The sequence below is a fragment of the Dendropsophus ebraccatus genome, chromosome 5, assembly GCF_027789765.1.
Source record: "Dendropsophus ebraccatus isolate aDenEbr1 chromosome 5, aDenEbr1.pat, whole genome shotgun sequence".
Lineage (NCBI taxonomy): Eukaryota > Metazoa > Chordata > Amphibia > Anura > Hylidae > Dendropsophus > Dendropsophus ebraccatus.
Window position 1 is genome coordinate 159,226,473 of NC_091458.1, and position 19,686 is coordinate 159,246,158.

The following is a 19,686-nucleotide window of genomic DNA, read 5'->3' on the forward strand; positions in this document are numbered from 1 at the left end:
ACAGCCTCCTAACATGGCAGCCATCACTTTCTTCCACTGCCACCTAAAGGTAAGTGCTGACGCCGGAGGTAAGTGCTGACGCCGGAGGTAAGTGCTGACGCCGGAGGTAAGTGCTGACGCCGGAGGTAAGTGCTGACGCCGGAGGTAAGTGCTGACGCCGGAGGTAAGTGCTGATCAAGGGTGACGATACCGCGGGCCAGACAAATATTACAGGAACACAAGGAATTATGCAAAACAATTGCCGGCTAAGGGTCCATTTACACAGAAAGATTATCTGCCAAAGATTTGAAGCCAAAGCCAGAAATGGATTTGAAAAGAGGAGAAATCTCAGGCTTTCCTTTATGACCTGTTCTCTGTTTCTAGTCTGTTTCTGGCTTTGGCTTCAAATCTTTGGCAGATAATCTTTCTGTGTAAATAGACCCTAAGAGCCAGGCATGAGCGGCGATGAAGCGGTTAACCTTCCAGCTGCCCGCTATCCCCATGCTATTGCACAGCGAGACCTTGGATTCTTTTGCTTGCAAGGGTTGTCAGTTTGCATCAGATCCGTGCGGTCAGAGCGTCCGTCCTGCGCTGCAGATGTGCGGCTACATCTCCCAATATACTTATCCTGGATGAAGACGTCAGACTCTGAATCTCTTACAGTGGACGATCACTCCCAGAATCCTCATCCACTAGAGCTTTTATCTTTCCAGTTTACGTGTTTTTTATGTTGCTGTGCCGCATTGTGCTGCATTATGTGACTGGCTCTAAGAAGAGAACACAGTGGCGGGAGGAAGGCTCAACTATAGACATATTAAAGCCCCTCTGTATCCACTGTCTGTCTGATGAGAGTAAATCCTTACCGCTCGTGTCTCTTAGAAAGCCCCCGGTGCCTCGGCCAGATCAGAAAATTATCTTTTAAACTTGCAGCGCTGTGTCGTACTGTCGTGGCCTAGAGTGTCTGTGCCCCAGGTCTGCGGCGCCTCTCCTTTCTTCCTCCCCGCCCTCCTCATCATTAGGCACGCCCCCATGCAGGACTTCTTTTCATTGCACCTGTGTCACTATAGCCCATGCGCAGTGTTTAGACAGGTGATGAATAGAAATCCTTCCTAATGATGAGGCGGGTGGGGAGGAAGAAAGGAGAGGCGTCGCAGGCCTGGGGCACAGGTAAGGATTTACTTTCATCAAACAGATTGTACTAGCGGTTTGGTGGGGTGAGCTGGTGGATACAGAGTCACTTTAAAGTAGCAGTCCAGGATTTTTTTTTGTTTTTTTTTGGAGGTCAATGCATCTCTATAGGAGCGCTCTAACGGACATGCATTGGAGATCCTGACTTCCGGCCTTCAATAGACCTGTAGAAAGAAGAGCCGTGACATCATTGGGATCCGAGTAGCGCCATAGGACTTTATTGGAGCCGTAGGACACCGATCATCATTGACTGCTGTTAGTTTCCCTCTAAAGGGGTTTATTAGGCTTTTAGAAAAAATGTTTTCAGCGCAGGAAATGGGTGAGAAAAAAAAAAAAAAAAAAAAAAAGAAGGCGGCACTCACTGTACACGGCTGTCAATCACTGGCACTAACAAGTGAGGGCAGTGCCTGGCTGCATCGCCCGGTGCTCACTGTGTGGTACCTCTACCAGGGCCCGTCCGCCCGGTAGTCTAGACCTGTGGGGTAGCATGTGATCAGGAGCACACAGAAGGGTAAGTATCCACCCCATCCCTCCCCCGTGATCAGTTTTGCTAAAAGCCAAGAAAACCCCCTTTAATCCCGGACAAACGTGTAATTACTGAGACTCAGAGAGGAATCTGTCATATTTATTTCATTAGTACAAAAAAGAGAAGAGGAGACAGGAGAAGTTTCTTATTCTGTCGGCTTTGTGGGAAATGATGGTTACTGCGTGTACGCTGCCCCCCTGTGGTGTACTGATGCAGTGCAGTCATCCGTTATATAGAGTGAAGATGCAGTTTAGTCTGTTACAGCGCTGGGATCCTGCTGGCGCGGTGCTTTTTTTTAAAAAACTGGTTTATGCTTATACCTGATTGTTAGCAACATATGGGCTGACATCATCAATCGGCTGTGACCACGTTTGATCATTTCATCCTATCTTTTGCCTGCTTGCTTGTTTAAAAAGAATATATGTCACCAAATTTTTTTCTTCTTTTTTTTTTCCTTTTTTTCTTCAACTAGATGCGAAATGTATTGTTCATACTTTTTTTAATGTATTTTTGGATTTTTGTTGTTTACATTCTGGTCAGGAAATAAGAAAAGTTAAATACTAATTGAGCTAACATGGGAAACTGCAGAAGGAAAGTGACATGTAACCTTGACTGCTGAAAATGTGGCCTCACCCAACATGCTGGTGATCTCACACCCCTCTATCCCTCTATCTTGTGGTTGTATGTAAAAAAAAAAAAAAAAAAAAAAAAAAGGGGGGAGGGGGGGGTAGTCTTTTTTTTGTTAGTGTCTGCAGATTATGGGTATATTCACACAAGTTGATCTGCATTTTCCATCAAGATTTTGCAGGCCGGCGCTATGTTGCAAAAAGGAAAATTTAAATAATATGAACATTTAGCTCAAAATAATTAATTTTCAAAAAGGAACAAAGTGGAATTTACACCCCCAAAATTTGCTGTGCAATTTCTTGCGAGGCCAGCGGGACCCCGTAGGTGACCATACTTTTAGGTTTAGGCTCAGAAGGACATACAGCAGCTGATAAGTATGGGAAGACTGGAGATTTTTGAATAGAAGTAATTTACAAATCTATATAACTTTCTGGCACCAGTTTATCTGAAAAACTACCTCTTTAATTCTTAAAAGCAAGAAAAAAAAACTGATTAAGTTATAAGAGGACGGAATGACCCGAAGCGAAAAAGTCGAGTTGCCGAGCAACCAGTAAACACTCTCTTCACCCCGAGTATCACTTCATGCGGAGTCATCTAGGCAGAGACAGCGGGTTGCTAGGCAACCAGCTAGAGAGGCATCAAAAAACACAACAAAACCACAGGCCGTGTGTGCCAGAAGCCATTCCAGTCTACTTAGCCTGAAGAAGAGAATTATCCTAAATCCGCCAGTATCACACAGAAAGCCGTCTGGGGTGAAGCGGCTACACAAATATAACCTCAATCTACATGAAAATGCGCCAGCAGAAAACATCAACCGCGCAACGAAATAAGAGGGGAGACAGAAACGCAAGCGGTTAGATTCAACGAGCCTGACTTCTATCCAGGGGCAGCAACTTCTGTCCTTTCAGAACCTTAAAGGGGTTATCCAGCGCTACAAAAACATGGCCGCTTTCTTCCAGAGACAGCACCGCTCTTGTCTCCAGGTTGGGTGCAGGTTTTGTAACTTGGTTCCATTGAAGTAAATGGAGCATAATTGCAAACCACACCAGATCTGTAGAAAAAAGCGGTGCCATTTTTCTAATGCCCTATTACACCTCCCAGCCAGATTGATACCTGGAAGCAGAGTCCTGCACAGGGTCAGGATTGGGAGGGGGAGAGAGGAGACATTACAGTAGGGTTAGAGATGGGAGGGGGAAGAGACGAGACATTACAGTAGAGTTAGGGATGGGAGGGGGAGAGAGGAGACATTACAGTAGGGTTAGGGATGGGAGGGGGAGAGAGGAGACATTACAGTAGGGTTAGAGATGGGAGGGGGAGAGAGGAGACATTACAGTAGGGTTAGGGATGGGAGGGGGAGAGAGGAGACATTACAGTAGGGTTAGGGATGGGAGGGGGAGAGAGGAGACATTACAGTAGGGTTAGGGATAGGAGGGGGAGAGAGGAGACATTACAGCTTCCTGCACTGCAGGAGCTCAGGTAAGACTGACTCTTTATACCAGAGAATAATAGCATTTTCTACATTCTGGAAGCACAGCTGGATATATGAATGGTACCATGTGTCTCCTTGTCCTAACAGCATCTAACAGCGTCTACAGTTTGGAAAGTGAAGTAAAGCTCCCTTTTACCTATGCTGTACCAGTACGCGGTTATCTGCTATGTCACCATGTCAGGAGTCAAGATCACTTCATAGCGGCTGAGGAGCGGCCACTATCATTTTGTCCTCTAATGTTCTACAAAAGAGAGTTAACCAAGTGATGCCAACATAACGTAGGCCTTGTGTACATGTGAATTAATAACTTAGTTCTGAAGCATGACTGGATTCCTTACAGGGAGAGAATTTCAAATTTTTGAAAATGCTCAATTTTGCAACGTTTTATTTTTTCACAAATAGTCATTCACTGTATCCACCCAAACTTACCGCTAACGTAAAGTACAAAGTAATGTCACACAAAGAAAAAAATCTTAGAATCATCCGGATACAGTTTGTAAGATTCGATAGGGTTTTGTCTCGAAAATTTTAACCTCAGGCAATTTCGGCCTTCGATAAATTTTTGATACCTTCAGTCTTTACAGATTATGGAGGAAATAATGACAGGACCACACAAAGCAAATTGCTAGTAAAAGAAAATTTTTGAAAAGGAGGCAATTACGTCTGCTCTACAACCCAACATACAAGGAGAGCACGGACCAAAACCTGATCACTGTTACCTATGTTATACCAAATGACAAAGCTGTGAGAACCGTATGAATGAATAGAAGAGAATTAGAGATGAGCGACCCTGGAGCAGCTGGAGTCCATCCGACCCCGAACATTCGGCATGTGATTAGCGGTGGCTGCTGAACTTGGATAAAGCCCTAAGGCTATGTGGAATTCATGGTTATAGTCATTGGCTGTATCCATGTTCTCCAGACAACCATAGAGCTTTATCCAACTTCAGCAGCCCCAGCTAATCAAATGCCGAACGATCAAACCCGGTTCGCTCATGTCTAAAGAGAATCCATTGGGTCTTACCATTGGGTTAGAGTCGGCTATGAGATCGCGTAGTGAATCCAGGAAGCCCTGGTCTTCTACCATCTGGGCGTTGATGTCGTGAAGCTTGGCCACACACACAGCTGCCGTCTTGCGCACATACGGATCCTCGTCCTTTAGGCACTTGCGCAATGGCTCGCAGAGGTACTCGGTGATCTTATCCACACGGATGCAGCCCATGGTACGAACGGCCAAAGCCCGAATCAAGGGGTTAGGATCCTCACAATCCTAGAAGAAGAAGAAAAAAACATATATAGGCCGGGTAAAAAATGTTCTGCAAAATAGGTCAGGAAATAGACGGTTTCCAGAAATGTAAAACCTTAGGGCAAAACCGACGCACCAACCATCCAAACTCAATGGGGGACACTTATCAAGACTGGTAAACTAGTACTTGTACTCCAGTCTTACATAAAGCCCCGTCCAGAAAGTGATCGGATACATGGGCAGGAAAAACAGCATAATGATGTAAGCTACTTCAACCCCTTTAAGGGTGCGTTCACACGTACCGGATCCGCAGCAGATTTCATCTAAATAACTGAACACAGCATCAAATCTGCTGCGGATCCTGTATGTGTGAACGCACCCTAAAGGAGAAGCTGGGGGGGGGGCGTGGAGGACGCACACAATAAACAATCACTACTCACCTCTCCCCGTACCTCTGCAGCGATGGATTGCTGCTCCGGGACCCCCGCCGGGCTCCAGGATCTCCTTCACAGCTGACATCACGGCTCAGCCAGTCAGTGACTGAGACGGGACACTGCTGCAATCACTGATTGGCTGAGTGGGCAATTTATGAGCTGGGTCGGGTATTTTCCCCGCAGTCATGACATCTTCTAATGCTGCGCTTCGCAGGCACAGGGAGAGGTAAGTATTGTTTATTACGTCCCCTCCTGTCCCTGCCGGCTGACAATTTTTTTATTTGCCAGACACTAAGTTGGCATAAAAAGTGCCACAAAATGTAGATATGCGCACAGATTAGGATATTTCAGTACACCCCATTTATATATATATATATATATATATATATATATATATATATATATATATATATTTTCTTCTTATGTTTGTAATCTACACTAAAAAAAGCACATACGTAATTGTTGTCCTAGATGGACAGTACTTTACATAAACATCACCTGTCAAGGAAATTATTTATTATTTTCATACGTTGCTACGTATGGTGACACTAACAATTCCTTCCTACTTCTTATTATCTATTCAGTCTCCTTCCCCCAGTTCTCAGACAAAGATCTGTGTGAGCCTTTCTTTCTGTCTCCCCCTCCTCCCCCACTCCCTTCTGAGACGGCTAATGTAAACAAGTCCCTGGCAGGCTGTATCTGCAACATTGTAGCTTCTTTGTAACGCTGGGAGGGTTATTCTAAGGTCAAGCTGCTGATGAACTCACTGTGATTATCCCTCCCAGCATTACAGAGAAGCTACAATGTTGCAGCCTGCCAGGGACTTGTTTACATCAGTCGTCTCAGAAAGGAGGGGGGGGGGGAGAAAGAGAAAAGCTCACACACAGATTTTTGTGTCTTTAGCAGAAAGCAGCAGCTCAGAACTGGGGGAAGGAGACTGAATAGATAATAAGTATGAAAGGAATTGTTAGTCTCACTATGGGCAACAACATATCAAAGGTCATGTTTCAGACGAATACCCCTTTAGGTTATGGACATATAGAAATATAGAAGGACGAAGAGAATATAAGAATAGTATAGCTACCTTGACAAAGCTGTTGACGGCCATTATGGCCATGTCTGGTTGGCTTTTGGCATAGTTCATAAGGTAGAGGTACACAAGTTTCTTCAGTTCCAAATTGTCGGTCTGCATACAGTTCACCACGTCCGGAAACAAAGAGCTGCAATACAGAAAGACAGGAGACATTTATCAGCTATTTCTATGATAAAGAGGGCGGTCTATTGAGTGACTCCGCCCACTGGACTCCTTAAGACAGAATGATCAGGGATTTCAATCAAAATGTTACACGTTATGCTGAATATTTCTGCTCTATAACAAGATGGCTATAGACTAGAAAGCATATGGTGATAGGTTCCCTTTAAATGCGAACGATATAACGATTTTCTGCACGATAATCGTCCCATATAATAGGGCCCTTACTAAGGAGTTCAACACACAATCCCCCTGTGATGGTGGCTGCAGGTGGACAGTATGCAGGGATTAGGAGCCCTATAGTAGAAAAGCTGGTACTTGTCAGGGATCTTGGACCAACGCAAAGAAAAATTCTAATTTAGAGATTTGTGGCCGTTTCTTTATTTTGACATGGGAGGAGACGTATCAGGCCCGCTCGACCAGTCAGTGACTGAAGCGGTGTACCACCTCCGCCCCTGACTGACTGAGCGGCCCTGTGACATCACATCCTGAGTCCTCCTCACCACCAGGACGCAGCCACGGACAAGAGCTGCGAAGTGCGGTCACCAGCGCAGGAGCATGTTATATTTTTATATGTTAGATTTTTTTTTACCCACCCCCTCCATGGGCATTGTTTTCAAAATAGTCCTGCCCTGTGCTCTCCTTTAGGAAAAAAACGAAAGAAAAATAAAACAGTGAAGTGCAATGGCAGCCTTAGGGAGAGTAAATGGATCCGTGTATAGTTTTAGCTTTTTAAATTTATATATATATATATATATATATATATATATATATATATATATATATATGTAAACATGGATGAAGGAGGTATATGGAGCACAAATAATACATAAGAAGAATAAACTGGTGGGGAAAGTGGAGAGGGAGTGCTGGGAAATATATTCCATTGCACTATATATCAGTGAGATATCTGGAGCTGTGTGTGAGGGACTACTTTGTATACAGCTCAGTGGAGGAAGACAGGAGAAGTCGGCTGTGGTAACTAGGGAGTCGCCAATGGCCTGACTGGAAATACAGATACTTCATGGTCACATGATGAGAGGCTAAAAGGAGCGAAAAACGACACTGGAGAGTGGTCCTTCTCCCCATGGATGGTGTTAGCATAGTGCTGTGTATTATTGCAGGGCTTCATTTTATTTTTTATTTATTATAATTATTTTTTTATTTTAATACATGTTCTAGAGAAGCTTCCCCATTACCTGACATCTTTGCCGACAGTCATGGCAGCAATAACCTTCTTCACCGCCTCCTTGCGCTTTTCCTTCTTCTCATTGTTCAGTTCTGCTTTGAGTTCAAAGATCTCTCCTGAAATCAGACAAACGTGTAGAGAACATGGGAGGGGTCATCGGTGTCCTCAGGGAGAGGAGGGGGCGCAGGAAGGAATATTTATGGAATAAAGTAACAGACACAGATAAAGCTGAAGGCGATCTATACGCTCTTTATCAGCACGTCCTCCAGACTCCATATTCCATGTGATTTTGTACATGCAGTAAGGTAGGTGGGTGCTTAAAGTGTACCTGTCACTATTTTTATTTTTTTAATAAATTGATTGCAATCACAACTCCTTATTTCTTTAAAAAAAAAAAAAAAACAAACAAACAAAAAAAAACAGTGCCTCCTTAAAGTGTCACGGTCGGGTTTTTGTTTTTTTTTGCAGAAATCAATAGTACAGGCGATTTTAAGAAACTTTGTTATTGGGTTTATTGGGCGAAAAGTGCTTTTTTATCATGAAAAAGCAGTTAGAAGCTCTCCCCCCTGACTTCATGTTTCTCTTATGGAGAGGAGAGGGGTGGAGGGAGATGAGGCACCAAAAACAGGAAAACAAAGAGTTAATTTACAGCTAAATCACTGGGCTATCTCCTCTTAAGTCAGCACTGACCTCTCTGACCACTGAATACTGGCTTTCTCACAGGTCCCGCTGTGTAATCCTTTGTTCTCTGCTCTCTGCTGGCGACTAATCTCCCTCCTCCCCCCTCCATAGGTTACACAGGGCTCAACTGATGTGAAGGAGTTAAGATTTCCTGATAATGAGCAGTGGATGAGAGGGGGGGCTGGGGAAAATCTTTTTGAATACAGATCATGGCAGATTTGCTTAATAAATCCAATTACAAAGTTTCCTAAAATCACCTGGACTATTGATTTCTGCAAAAAAATGTAAACGACAGTGACACTTTAAGCCCCTATTCCACAGGGCGACTATGAGGAGCAAACGAGCGCTATCACCTTGTTCCCCGCTCGCTGCCATTGCTATTCCACGCGGGAAGGGCCGGGGGGAGCTGCGGGGGGGCTGCCCGGGTGATACACGGAGCAACAGCAGTAGATCGTTGCTGTATAAGTCGTTTGTTTTTAAACACCTTGAAAGACAAACGACTGCAACGATGAGCCGACATAAACAATGTCGGTTGATCGTTGCCTTCTATTCCACGGGACGACTATCGGCCGATAATCGTTCTGTGGAATAGGGTCTTTAGGGGGAGATGGTACTACATATAAAAAGCCAAAAAATTGCAAATACTACCGACCTTTCTTGTTGGTGGTGAAATACTTGGAGTCGGTCATGTTTGCACGTTCTCTTCAGGGACCTAAAAGAAAGAAACACAGACTGTATGAATACCCGGGGCCGGCGCTCCCTGACTAGGCCGCACAGTCACTCCATAATGGAGACACAAATACACTAGGAAATCTCCGCCCAGTATAGCGCCACCCTGTAACACATAAAACTGCAGGCTCCTTGGTGAAGCGATGTACACAATAGCCTCAATGACTACTGGACTTGGCCATGCGGTGCGTTACAAATAGACGCCATTGGATCTCACATCCTTAAAGTCAAAATTTCACTGAGAGGTGAGAAAGATATCTCATTTCGGCCACACGATTAAATGTAATTGTGAAAATTAAAGGGGTACATCGCAAAAGGTTTTGTCTTTGAAATCAATTGGTGTCAGAAAGTTATATAGATTTGTAATTTACTTCTATTTAAAAATCTCCAGTCTTCCAGTACTTATCAGCTGCTGTATGTCCCGCAGGAAGTGGTGTATTCTCTCCAGTGTCACACTGATGTCTGTTGTAAATAAAGAGGCAAAGATACCAACCAGTAACAGTTTCTGGGATACATTGGATACACTGTTCCCTGGATTTGTTCAGCCTTGTTAGGCCGCACTCACATGTTGCATTTTTTTTCCCTACGTTCCTACGTTTTTTTTTTTTAACAACGGACGCAAGGCCACCCACTGTGTTCCGACTTTGTTATTTTAACATCTGATCTTTAGAACGGACGGTAAAAAAATAAAGATGCCTATTATTACCGAACAGAATCCAGAAACAATAGCGGATGACACAGCCGGCGGGCGCGTCCGAGGGTTCCTAATGTTCCTGCAGCTGATACAGAACTACTGGCTGCAGGAACGTGCTGAACATCGCCTGGCATCCAGCAGTATAACAACGTCCATTGTTATGCAACGGCCGGTGTTATACATAGTGTGAACATTAGAGAGTGCTTGGGGGTAAACAACAGCTTTTTGGTTAAAGTGATGGAGATTCTTTAAACCTTCGTGTGCGGAAGCAGCAAAACATTACAGCGTAACATCATCCCATAGGGGGCGACACTCAGGAATAACCCCCAGGTATATGGGCCCCTGCTGTATACAGATATATCACATAGTAAGTGTACAACCAGGTATATGGGCCCCTGCTGTATACAGATATATCACATAGTAAGTGTACCCCCAGGTATATGGGCCCCTACTGTATACAGATATATCACATAGTAAGTGTACCCCCAGGTATACGGGCCCCTGCTGTATACAGACAGATCACATAGTAAGTGTACCCCCAGGTATATGGGCCCTGCTGTATACAGATCACATAGTAAGTGTACCCCCAGGTATATGGGCCCCTGCTGTATACAGATCACATAGTAAGTGTACCCCCAGGTATATGGGCCCCTGCTGTATACAGACGTATCACATAGTAAGTGTACCCCCAGGTATATGGGCCCCTGCTGTATACAGACGTATCACATAGTAAGTGTACCCCCAGGTATATGGGCCCCTGCTGTATACAGATATATCACATAGTAAGTGTACAACCAGGTATATGGGCCCCTGCTGTATACAGATATATCACATAGTAAGTGTACCCCCAGGTATACGGGCCCCTGCTGTATACAGACAGATCACATAGTAAGTGTACCCCCAGGTATATGGGCCCTGCTGTATACAGATCACATAGTAAGTGTACCCCCAGGTATATGGGCCCCTGCTGTATACAGATATATCACATAGTAAGTGTACCCCCAGGTATATGGGCCCCTGCTGTATACAGATATATCACATAGTAAGTGTACTCCCTGGTATATGGGCCCCTGCTGTATACAGATCACATAGTAAGTGTACCCCCAGGTATATGGGCCCCTGCTGTATACAGATATATCACATAGTAAGTGTACCCCCAGGTATATGGGCCCTGCTGTATACAGATATATCACATAGTAAGTATACCCCCAGGTATATGGGCCCCTGCTGTATACAGATCACATAGTAAGTGTACCCCCAGGTATATGAGCCCCTGCTGTATACAGATCACATAGTAAGTGTACCCCCAGGTATATGGGCCCCTGCTGTATACAGATCACATAGTAAGTGTACCCCCAGGTATATGGGCCCCTGATGTATACAGATCAGATAGTAAGTGTACCCCCAGGTATATGGGCCCCTGCTGTATACAGATCACATAGTACGTGTACCCCTAGGTATATGGGCTCTGCTGTATACAGATCACATAGTAAGTGTACCCCCAGGTATATGAGCCCCTGCTGTATACAGATCACATAGTAAGTGTACCCCCAGGTATATGGGCCCCTGCTGTATACAGATATATCACATAGTAAGTGTACTCCCAGGTATATGGGCCCCTGCTGTATACAGATAACATAGTAAGTGTACCCCCAGGTATATGGTCCCCTCCTGTATACAGATCACATAGTAAGTGTACCCCCAGGTATATGGGCCCCTGCTGTATACAGATCACATAGTAAGTGTACCCCCAGGTATATGGGCTCTGCTGTATACAGATCACATAGTAAGTGTACCCCCAGGTATATGGGCCCCTGCTGTATACAGATATATCACATAGTAAGTGTACTCCCAGGTATATGGGCCCCTGCTGTATACAGATAACATAGTAAGTGTACCCCCAGGTATATGGTCCCCTCCTGTATACAGATCACATAGTAAGTGTACCCCCAGGTATATGGGCCCCTGCTGTATACAGATCACATAGTAAGTGTACCCCCAGGTATATGGGCTCTGCTGTATACAGATCACATAGTAAGTGTACCCCCAGGTATATGGGCCCCTGCTGTATATAGATCACACAGTAAGTGTACACCCGGGTATATGGGCCCCTGCTGTATACAGATCACATAGTAAGTGTACCCCCAGGTATATGGGCCCCTGCTGTATACAGATATATCACATAGTAAGTGTACTCCCAGGTATATGGGCCCCTGCTGTATACAGATCACATAGTAAGTGTACCCCTAGGTATATGGGCCCCTGCTGTATACAGATCACATAGTAAGTGTACCCCCAGGTATATGGGCCCCTGCTGTATACAGATATATCACATGAACCTCTCCTTCTACAAGCCAAACAAACACGAAATGTCAGTTCTCTCCAGAGGTTTTTCCTTTTGCCCCTCAAGAAACATTGACAGCATCAAACTCTGCAACGACATGGAGGAGTTCTTCAGAAAAATAAGACTGAGGGAATACTTCCATGACAAAGACCCCCCCTGCAACACGGATCCTGGTATTGAAAAGCTTATAAGGAAACCCACTAAGAATTCTACTTGGACACCACGACCTGGAACCAATTCAACACTTGATAAATACATTGACTGCTTCAGAAACAAAGTAAAATCTGAAATCCTGGAGAAAAGAAAAAAAACAAGTACATAACCTTACTCTGCAAGAACAAAAGGCTATTAAGTCACTTAAAGGGAATCAGGACATAAAAATAAAACCTGCTGATAAAGGGGGCGCAGTAGTCATCATGAACACCAGTGACTATATCCAGGAAGCAAACCGACAACTATCCAACCCCGTCCACTACTCTAACCTTGAAGGTGATCCCACAGAGGCCTACAAAAAACAACTCAAGGACATGATCAAGAAGTTTCCTAATAACATCCAGGAACAAATTAAACTGCTCCTTCCAGAAGATCCCAGACCAGGCTGCTTCTACATGCTCCCCAAGATCCACAAAGAAGGCAACCCAGGGAGACCCATAATCTCAGGCATTGAGACATTGACAGAAAATATCTCTGGTTGGATAGAAAATATCCTAAAACCCCTGGTCAGAGACACTCCCAGCTACATCCAGGACACTACTGACCTCTTAAACAAACTAAAAGCCTTAGGCCCACTACCTGACGACACCATATTGGCCACCATGGATGTGGAATCCTTGTACACTAACATCCCCCACAAAGATGGAATTGCAGCATGTCGAAAATACCTGGAGAAACAAGACCTCCCAATAAAACCAATCACACAACTCATTCAATTCCTGCTAACCCATAACCATTTTGCCTTTGGAGATGACCTATACCTCCAGCAAATGGGGACATCAATGGGCTCAAGATGTGCACCCCAGTATGCAAATCTTTTTATGGCAGAACTGGAAGGAGCATACCTATCCACATGCACCATCAAACCTATGACTTACCTTCGATACATTGACGATATCCTGATTATCTGGACTGCAGGTGAGGAGGCCCTGCTTAAATTTCATGAAGACTTCACTGACTTTCACCCCACCATGAACCTTAAACTAAGCCATTCCCATAGTGAAATCAATTTTTTGGACACAACTATATGCATTAAAGACCACTGGATACTAACATCAATATACCGCAAACCGACAGACCGAACTGCTTACCTGAGAAGCGACAGCTTCCATCCCAAACATACAAAACAATCCATTATATACAGCCAGGCTATTCGATACAACCGTATCTGCTCAGAAAAAGCAGACCTGGACCAGCACCTCCTGAATCTTAGGACTGAATTCCTCCAATTGGGCTACAAACCAAACATGACGGACAAACAGATCAGCCAAGCAGCAGCCATCAACAGGGACACTCTCCTCACATACAAGGAGGCCCAAGATGAACCCCGAGTGCCCCTAGTTGTCACCTACAACCCACAGCTGGAGATCCTACGAAAGATTTCTAGGGAACTCCAATCTGTGCTACACAAGGACAGCAGACTAAAAGAAATATTCCCAGTCCCCCCGCTGCTTTCATTTCGGCAACCACCAAACCTGCGACAAATCATTATCCGCAGTGCTCTGAAGGCCCCAACGGATAATGTCCCCTCACCCTGCCACAAAACCGGTGCAAAACCTGCACACATATCCATAACTCTGACAGTGTACCAGTCCCACAGTCACAGGAGGGACACACAATCAAGGGAACATTTACTTGCAGATCTTCCAATGTGGTGTATCTGATCATGTGTGTGTGATGTCCCACAACAGGCCTCTATGTGACTATATATGTGTGTGATGCCCCACTACAGGCCTCTATGTGACTATATGTGTGTGTGATGCCCCACTACAGGCCTCTATGTGACTATATGTGTGTGTGATGCCCCACTACAGGCCTCTATGTGACTATATGTGTGTGTGATGCCCCACTACAGGCCTCTATGTGACTATATGTGTGTGTGATGCCCCACTACAGGCCTCTATGTGACTATATGTGTGTGTGATGCCCCACTACAGGCCTCTATGTGACTATATGTGTGTGCGATGTCCCACAACAGGCCTCTATGTGACTATATGTGTGTGTGATGCCCCACTACAGGCCTCTATGTGACTATATGTGTGTGTGATGCCCCACAACAGGCCTCTATGTGACTATATGTGTGTGTGATGCCCCACTACAGGCCTCTATGTGGGGGAAACAGGGCAGAGACTCAGTCAACGTATGAACTCACACCGATTTACTATTAACAACGGCCGGACAGATCTCCCTGTGGCTGCACATTTCTCTGGAGAGGGACACACAGTAGAAGACCTGCGGGTTACAGTCTTAATGGGACATTTTAAGACACAAAGAGAAAGAAGGGAATGGGAATATAAACTAATGCTCAAATTTAAAACTTTGCAACATGGTCTCAATATCCATGCCAGCTTCATGTCGGCCTATGTGTGACCTGTTCTGGCTATGAAGACCATTAATTGCTATTAGGCCATTAATCTGACAACAATCAGATAGCAGCTAGAGATCACCATCCTCTTGTCACGCCTCATGAGCTATAGTTTATGGACCTGTTGTATATAGCAGACCCTGTGTATATATTACATTTTGTTCATTCCAAAGTTTCCTAAAATCCTTTGATGAGTTCTGTTTAGTGTGTATATAAGTCTGTGATTTTTTTCAGTTCTGTATAACATCTTGTCTGACGAAGGGAGCTATAGACTCCGATAGCTTACACTCACATATACTCAGTTACCTCCAAAAGGTATCGCCTGATTACTTCTCTATTCTACAGATATATCACATAGTAAGTGTACCCCCAAGTATATGGAAGCCCCTGCTGTATACAGATCACATAGTAAGTGTACCCCCAGGTATATGGGCCCTGCTGTATACAGATCACATAGTAAGTGTACCCCCAGGTATATGGGCCCCTGCTGTATACAGATCACATAGTAAGTGTACCCCCAGGTATATGGGCCCCTGCTGTATACAGATCACATAGTAAGTGTACCCCCAGGTATATGGCCCCTGCTGTATACAGACAGATCACATAGTAAGTGTACCCCCAGGTATATGGGCCCTGCTGTATACAGATCACATAGTACGTGTACCCCCAGGTATATGGGCCCCTGCTGTATACAGATCACATAGTAAGTGTACCCCCAGGTATATGGGCCCCTGCTGTATACAGATCACATAGTAAGTGTACCCCCAGGTATATGGGCCCCTGCTGTATACAGATCACATAGTAAGTGTACCCCCAGGTATATGGGCCCCTGCTGTATACAGATCACATAGTAAGTGTACCCCCAGGTATATGGCCCCTGCTGTATACAGACAGATCACATAGTAAGTGTACCCCCAGGTATATGGGCCCTGCTGTATACAGATCACATAGTACGTGTACCCCCAGGTATATGGGCCCCTGCTGTATACAGATCACATAGTAAGTGTACCCCCAGGTATATGGGCCCCTGCTGAATACAGATCACATAGTAAGTGTACCCCCAGGTATATGGGCCCCTGCTGTATACAGACGTATCACATAGTAAGTGTACCCCCAGGTATATGGGCCCCTGCTGTATACAGATATATCACATAGTAAGTGTACCCCCAGGTATATGGGCCCCTGCTGTATACAGACGTATCACATAGTAAGTGTACCCCCAGGTATATGGGCCCCTGATGTATAGAGACATATCACATAGTAAGTGTACCCCCAGGTATATGGGCCCCTGCTGTATACAGATCACATAGTAAGTGTACCCCCAGGTATATGGAAGCCCCTGCTGTATACAGATCACATAGTAAGTGTACTCCCAGGTATATGGGCCCCTGCTGTATACAGATCACATAGTAAGTGTACCCCCAGGTATATGGGCCCCTGCTGAATACAGATCACATAGTAAGTGTACCCCCAGGTATATGGGCCCCTGCTGTATACAGATCACATAGTAAGTGTACCCCCAGGTATATGGGCCCCTGCTGTATACAGATCACATAGTAAGTGTACCCCCAGGTATATGGGCCCCTGCTGTATACAGATCACATAGTAAGTGTACCCCCAGGTATATTGGCCCTGCTGTATACAGATCACATAGTAAGTGTCCCCCCAGGTATATGGCAGCCCATGCTGTATACAGATATATCACATAGTAAGTGTACTCCCAGGTATATGGGCCCCTGCTGTATACAGATCACATAGTAAGTGTACCCCCAGGTATATGGGCCCCTGCTGTATACAGATCACATAGTAAGTGTACCCCCAGGTATATGGGCCCCTGCTGTATACAGATCACATAGTAAGTGTACCCCCAGGTATATGGGCCCCTGCTGTATACAGATCACATAGTAAGTGTACCCCCAAGTATATGGAAGCCCCTGCTGTATACAGATCACATAGTAAGTGTACCCCCAGGTATATGGGCCCCTGCTGTATACAGATCACATAGTAAGTGTACCCCCAGGTATATGGGCCCTGCTGTATGCAGATCACATAGTAAGTGTACCCCCAGGTATATGGGCCCCTACTGTATACAGATCACATAGTAAGTGTACCCCCAGGTATATGGGCCCCTGCTGAATACAGATCACATAGTAAGTGTACCCCCAGGTATATGGGCCCCTGCTGTATACAGATCACATAGTAAGTGTACCCCCAGGTATATGGGCCCCTGCTGTATACAGATCACATAGTAAGTGTACCCCCAGGTATATGGGCCCCTGCTGTATACAGATCACATAGTAAGTGTACCCCCAGGTATATGGGCCCCTGCTGTATACAGACGTATCACATAGTAAGTGTACCCCCAGGTATATGGGCCCCTGATGTATAGAGACATATCACATAGTAAGTGTACCCCCAGGTATATGGGCCCCTGCTGTATACAGATCACATAGTAAGTGTACCCCCAGGTATATGGAAGCCCCTGCTGTATACAGATCACATAGTAAGTGTACCCCTAGGTATATGGGCCCCTGCTGTATACAGATCACATAGTAAGTGTACCCCCAGGTATATGGGCCCCTGCTGAATACAGATCACATAGTAAGTGTACCCCCAGGTATATGGGCCCCTGCTGTATACAGATCACATAGTAAGTGTACCCCCAGGTATATGGGCCCCTGCTGTATACAGATCACATAGTAAGTGTACCCCCAGGTATATGGGCCCCTGCTGTATACAGATCACATAGTAAGTGTACCCCCAGGTATATTGGCCCTGCTGTATACAGATCACATAGTAAGTGTCCCCCCAGGTATATGGCAGCCCATGCTGTATACAGATATATCACATAGTAAGTGTACTCCCAGGTATATGGGCCCCTGCTGTATACAGATCACATAGTAAGTGTACCCCCAGGTATATGGGCCCCTGCTGTATACAGATCACATAGTAAGTGTACCCCCAGGTATATGGGACCCCTGCTGTATACAGATACCACCATAGTAAGTGTACCCCGGTAGTATATGGAAGCCCCTGCTGTATACAGATCAGTAGTAAGTGTACCCCCAGGTATATGGGCCCTGCTGTATACAGATCACATAGTAAGTGTACCCCCAGGTATATGGGCCCCTGCTGTATACAGACGTATCACATAGTACGTGTACCCCCAGGTATATGGGCCCCTGCTGTATACAGATCACATAGTAAGTGTACCCCTGCTGTATACAAATCACATAGTAAGTGTACTCCCAGGTATATGGGCCCCTGCTGTATACAGATCACATAGTAAGTGTACCCCCAGGTATATGGGCCCCTGCTGTATACAGACGTATAACATAGTACGTGTACCCCCAGGTATATGGGCCCCTGCTGTATACAGATCACATAGTAAGTGTACCCCCAGGTATATGGAAGCCCCTGCTGTATACAGACGTATCACATAGTAAGTGTACCCCCAGGTATATGGCCCCTGCTGTATACAGATCACATAGTAAGTGTGCCCCCAGGTATATGGGCCCCTGCTGTATACAGACGTATCACATAGTACGTGTACCCCCAGGTATATGGGCCTCTGCTGTATACAGATCACATAGTAAGTGTACCCCTAGGTATATGGGCCCCTGCTGTATACAGATATATCACATAGTAAGTGTACCCCTAGGTATATGGGCCCCTGCTGTATACAGATATATCACATAGTAAGTGTACCCCCAGGTATATGGGCCCCTTCTGTATACAGATCACATAGTAAGTGTACCCCCAGGTATATGGGCCCCTGCTGTATACAGATCACATAGTAAGTGTACCCCCAGGTATATGGGCCCCTGCTGTATACAGACGTATCACATAGTAAGTGTACCCCCAGGTATATGGGCCCCTGCTGTATACAGATCACATAGTAAGTGTACCCCCAGGTATATGGGCCCCTGCTGTATACAGATCACATAGTAAGTGTACCCCCAGGTATATGGGCCCCTGCTGTATACAGATGTATCACATAGTAAGTGTACCCCCAGGTATATGGCCCCTGCTGTATACAGATCACATAGTAAGTGTACCCCCAGGTATATTGGCCCCTGCTGTATACAGACAGATCACATAGTAAGTGTACCCCCAGGTATATGGGCCCCTGCTGTATACAGATCACATAGTAAGTGTACCCCCAGGTATATGGGCCCCTGCTGTATACAGATCACATAGTAAGTGTACCCCTAGGTATATGGGCCCCTGCTGTATACAGATCACAGGTATACAGACCCCCAGGTATATGGCAGCCAATGCTGTATACAGATGTATCACATAGTAAGTGTACTACCAGGTATATGGCAGCCAATGCTGTATACAGATATATCACATAGTAAGTGTACCCCAATGGATATGGGCCCCTGCTGTATACAGATATATCACATAGTAAGTGTACCCCCAGGTATATGGGCCCTGCTGTATACAGATCACAAAGTAAGTGTACCCCCAGGTATATGGCCCCCCACTGTATACAGATCACATAGTAAGTGTACCCCCAGGTATATGGGCCCTGCTGTATACAGATCACATAGTAAGTGTACCCCCAGGTATATGGGCCCCTGCTGTATACAGATCACATAGTAAGTGTACCCCTAGGTATATGGGCCCCTGCTGTATACAGATCACATAGTAAGTGTACTTCCAGGTATATGGGCCCCTGCTGTATACAGATCACATAGTAAGTCTACCCCCAGGTATATGGGCCCC

At 45.3% G+C, this 19,686-nt stretch overlaps 1 protein-coding gene across 1 annotated transcript in view; it reads right to left on the bottom strand.

The window, feature by feature from the left end:
- Window positions 1-19,686, bottom strand: part of AP2B1 (adaptor related protein complex 2 subunit beta 1) — an 84,063-nt gene that overhangs the window by 48,251 nt on the left and 16,126 nt on the right. The window contains exons 2-5 of the mRNA XM_069971770.1: window positions 9,263-9,322; window positions 7,940-8,045; window positions 6,573-6,708; window positions 4,833-5,078 (exon numbers count right to left, since the gene is read on the bottom strand). Of these exons, the coding sequence (XP_069827871.1) occupies window positions 4,833-5,078; window positions 6,573-6,708; window positions 7,940-8,045; window positions 9,263-9,299 (525 nt within the window). The 5' untranslated portion in view covers window positions 9,300-9,322. The remainder of the gene's footprint in view (window positions 1-4,832; window positions 5,079-6,572; window positions 6,709-7,939; window positions 8,046-9,262; window positions 9,323-19,686) is intronic.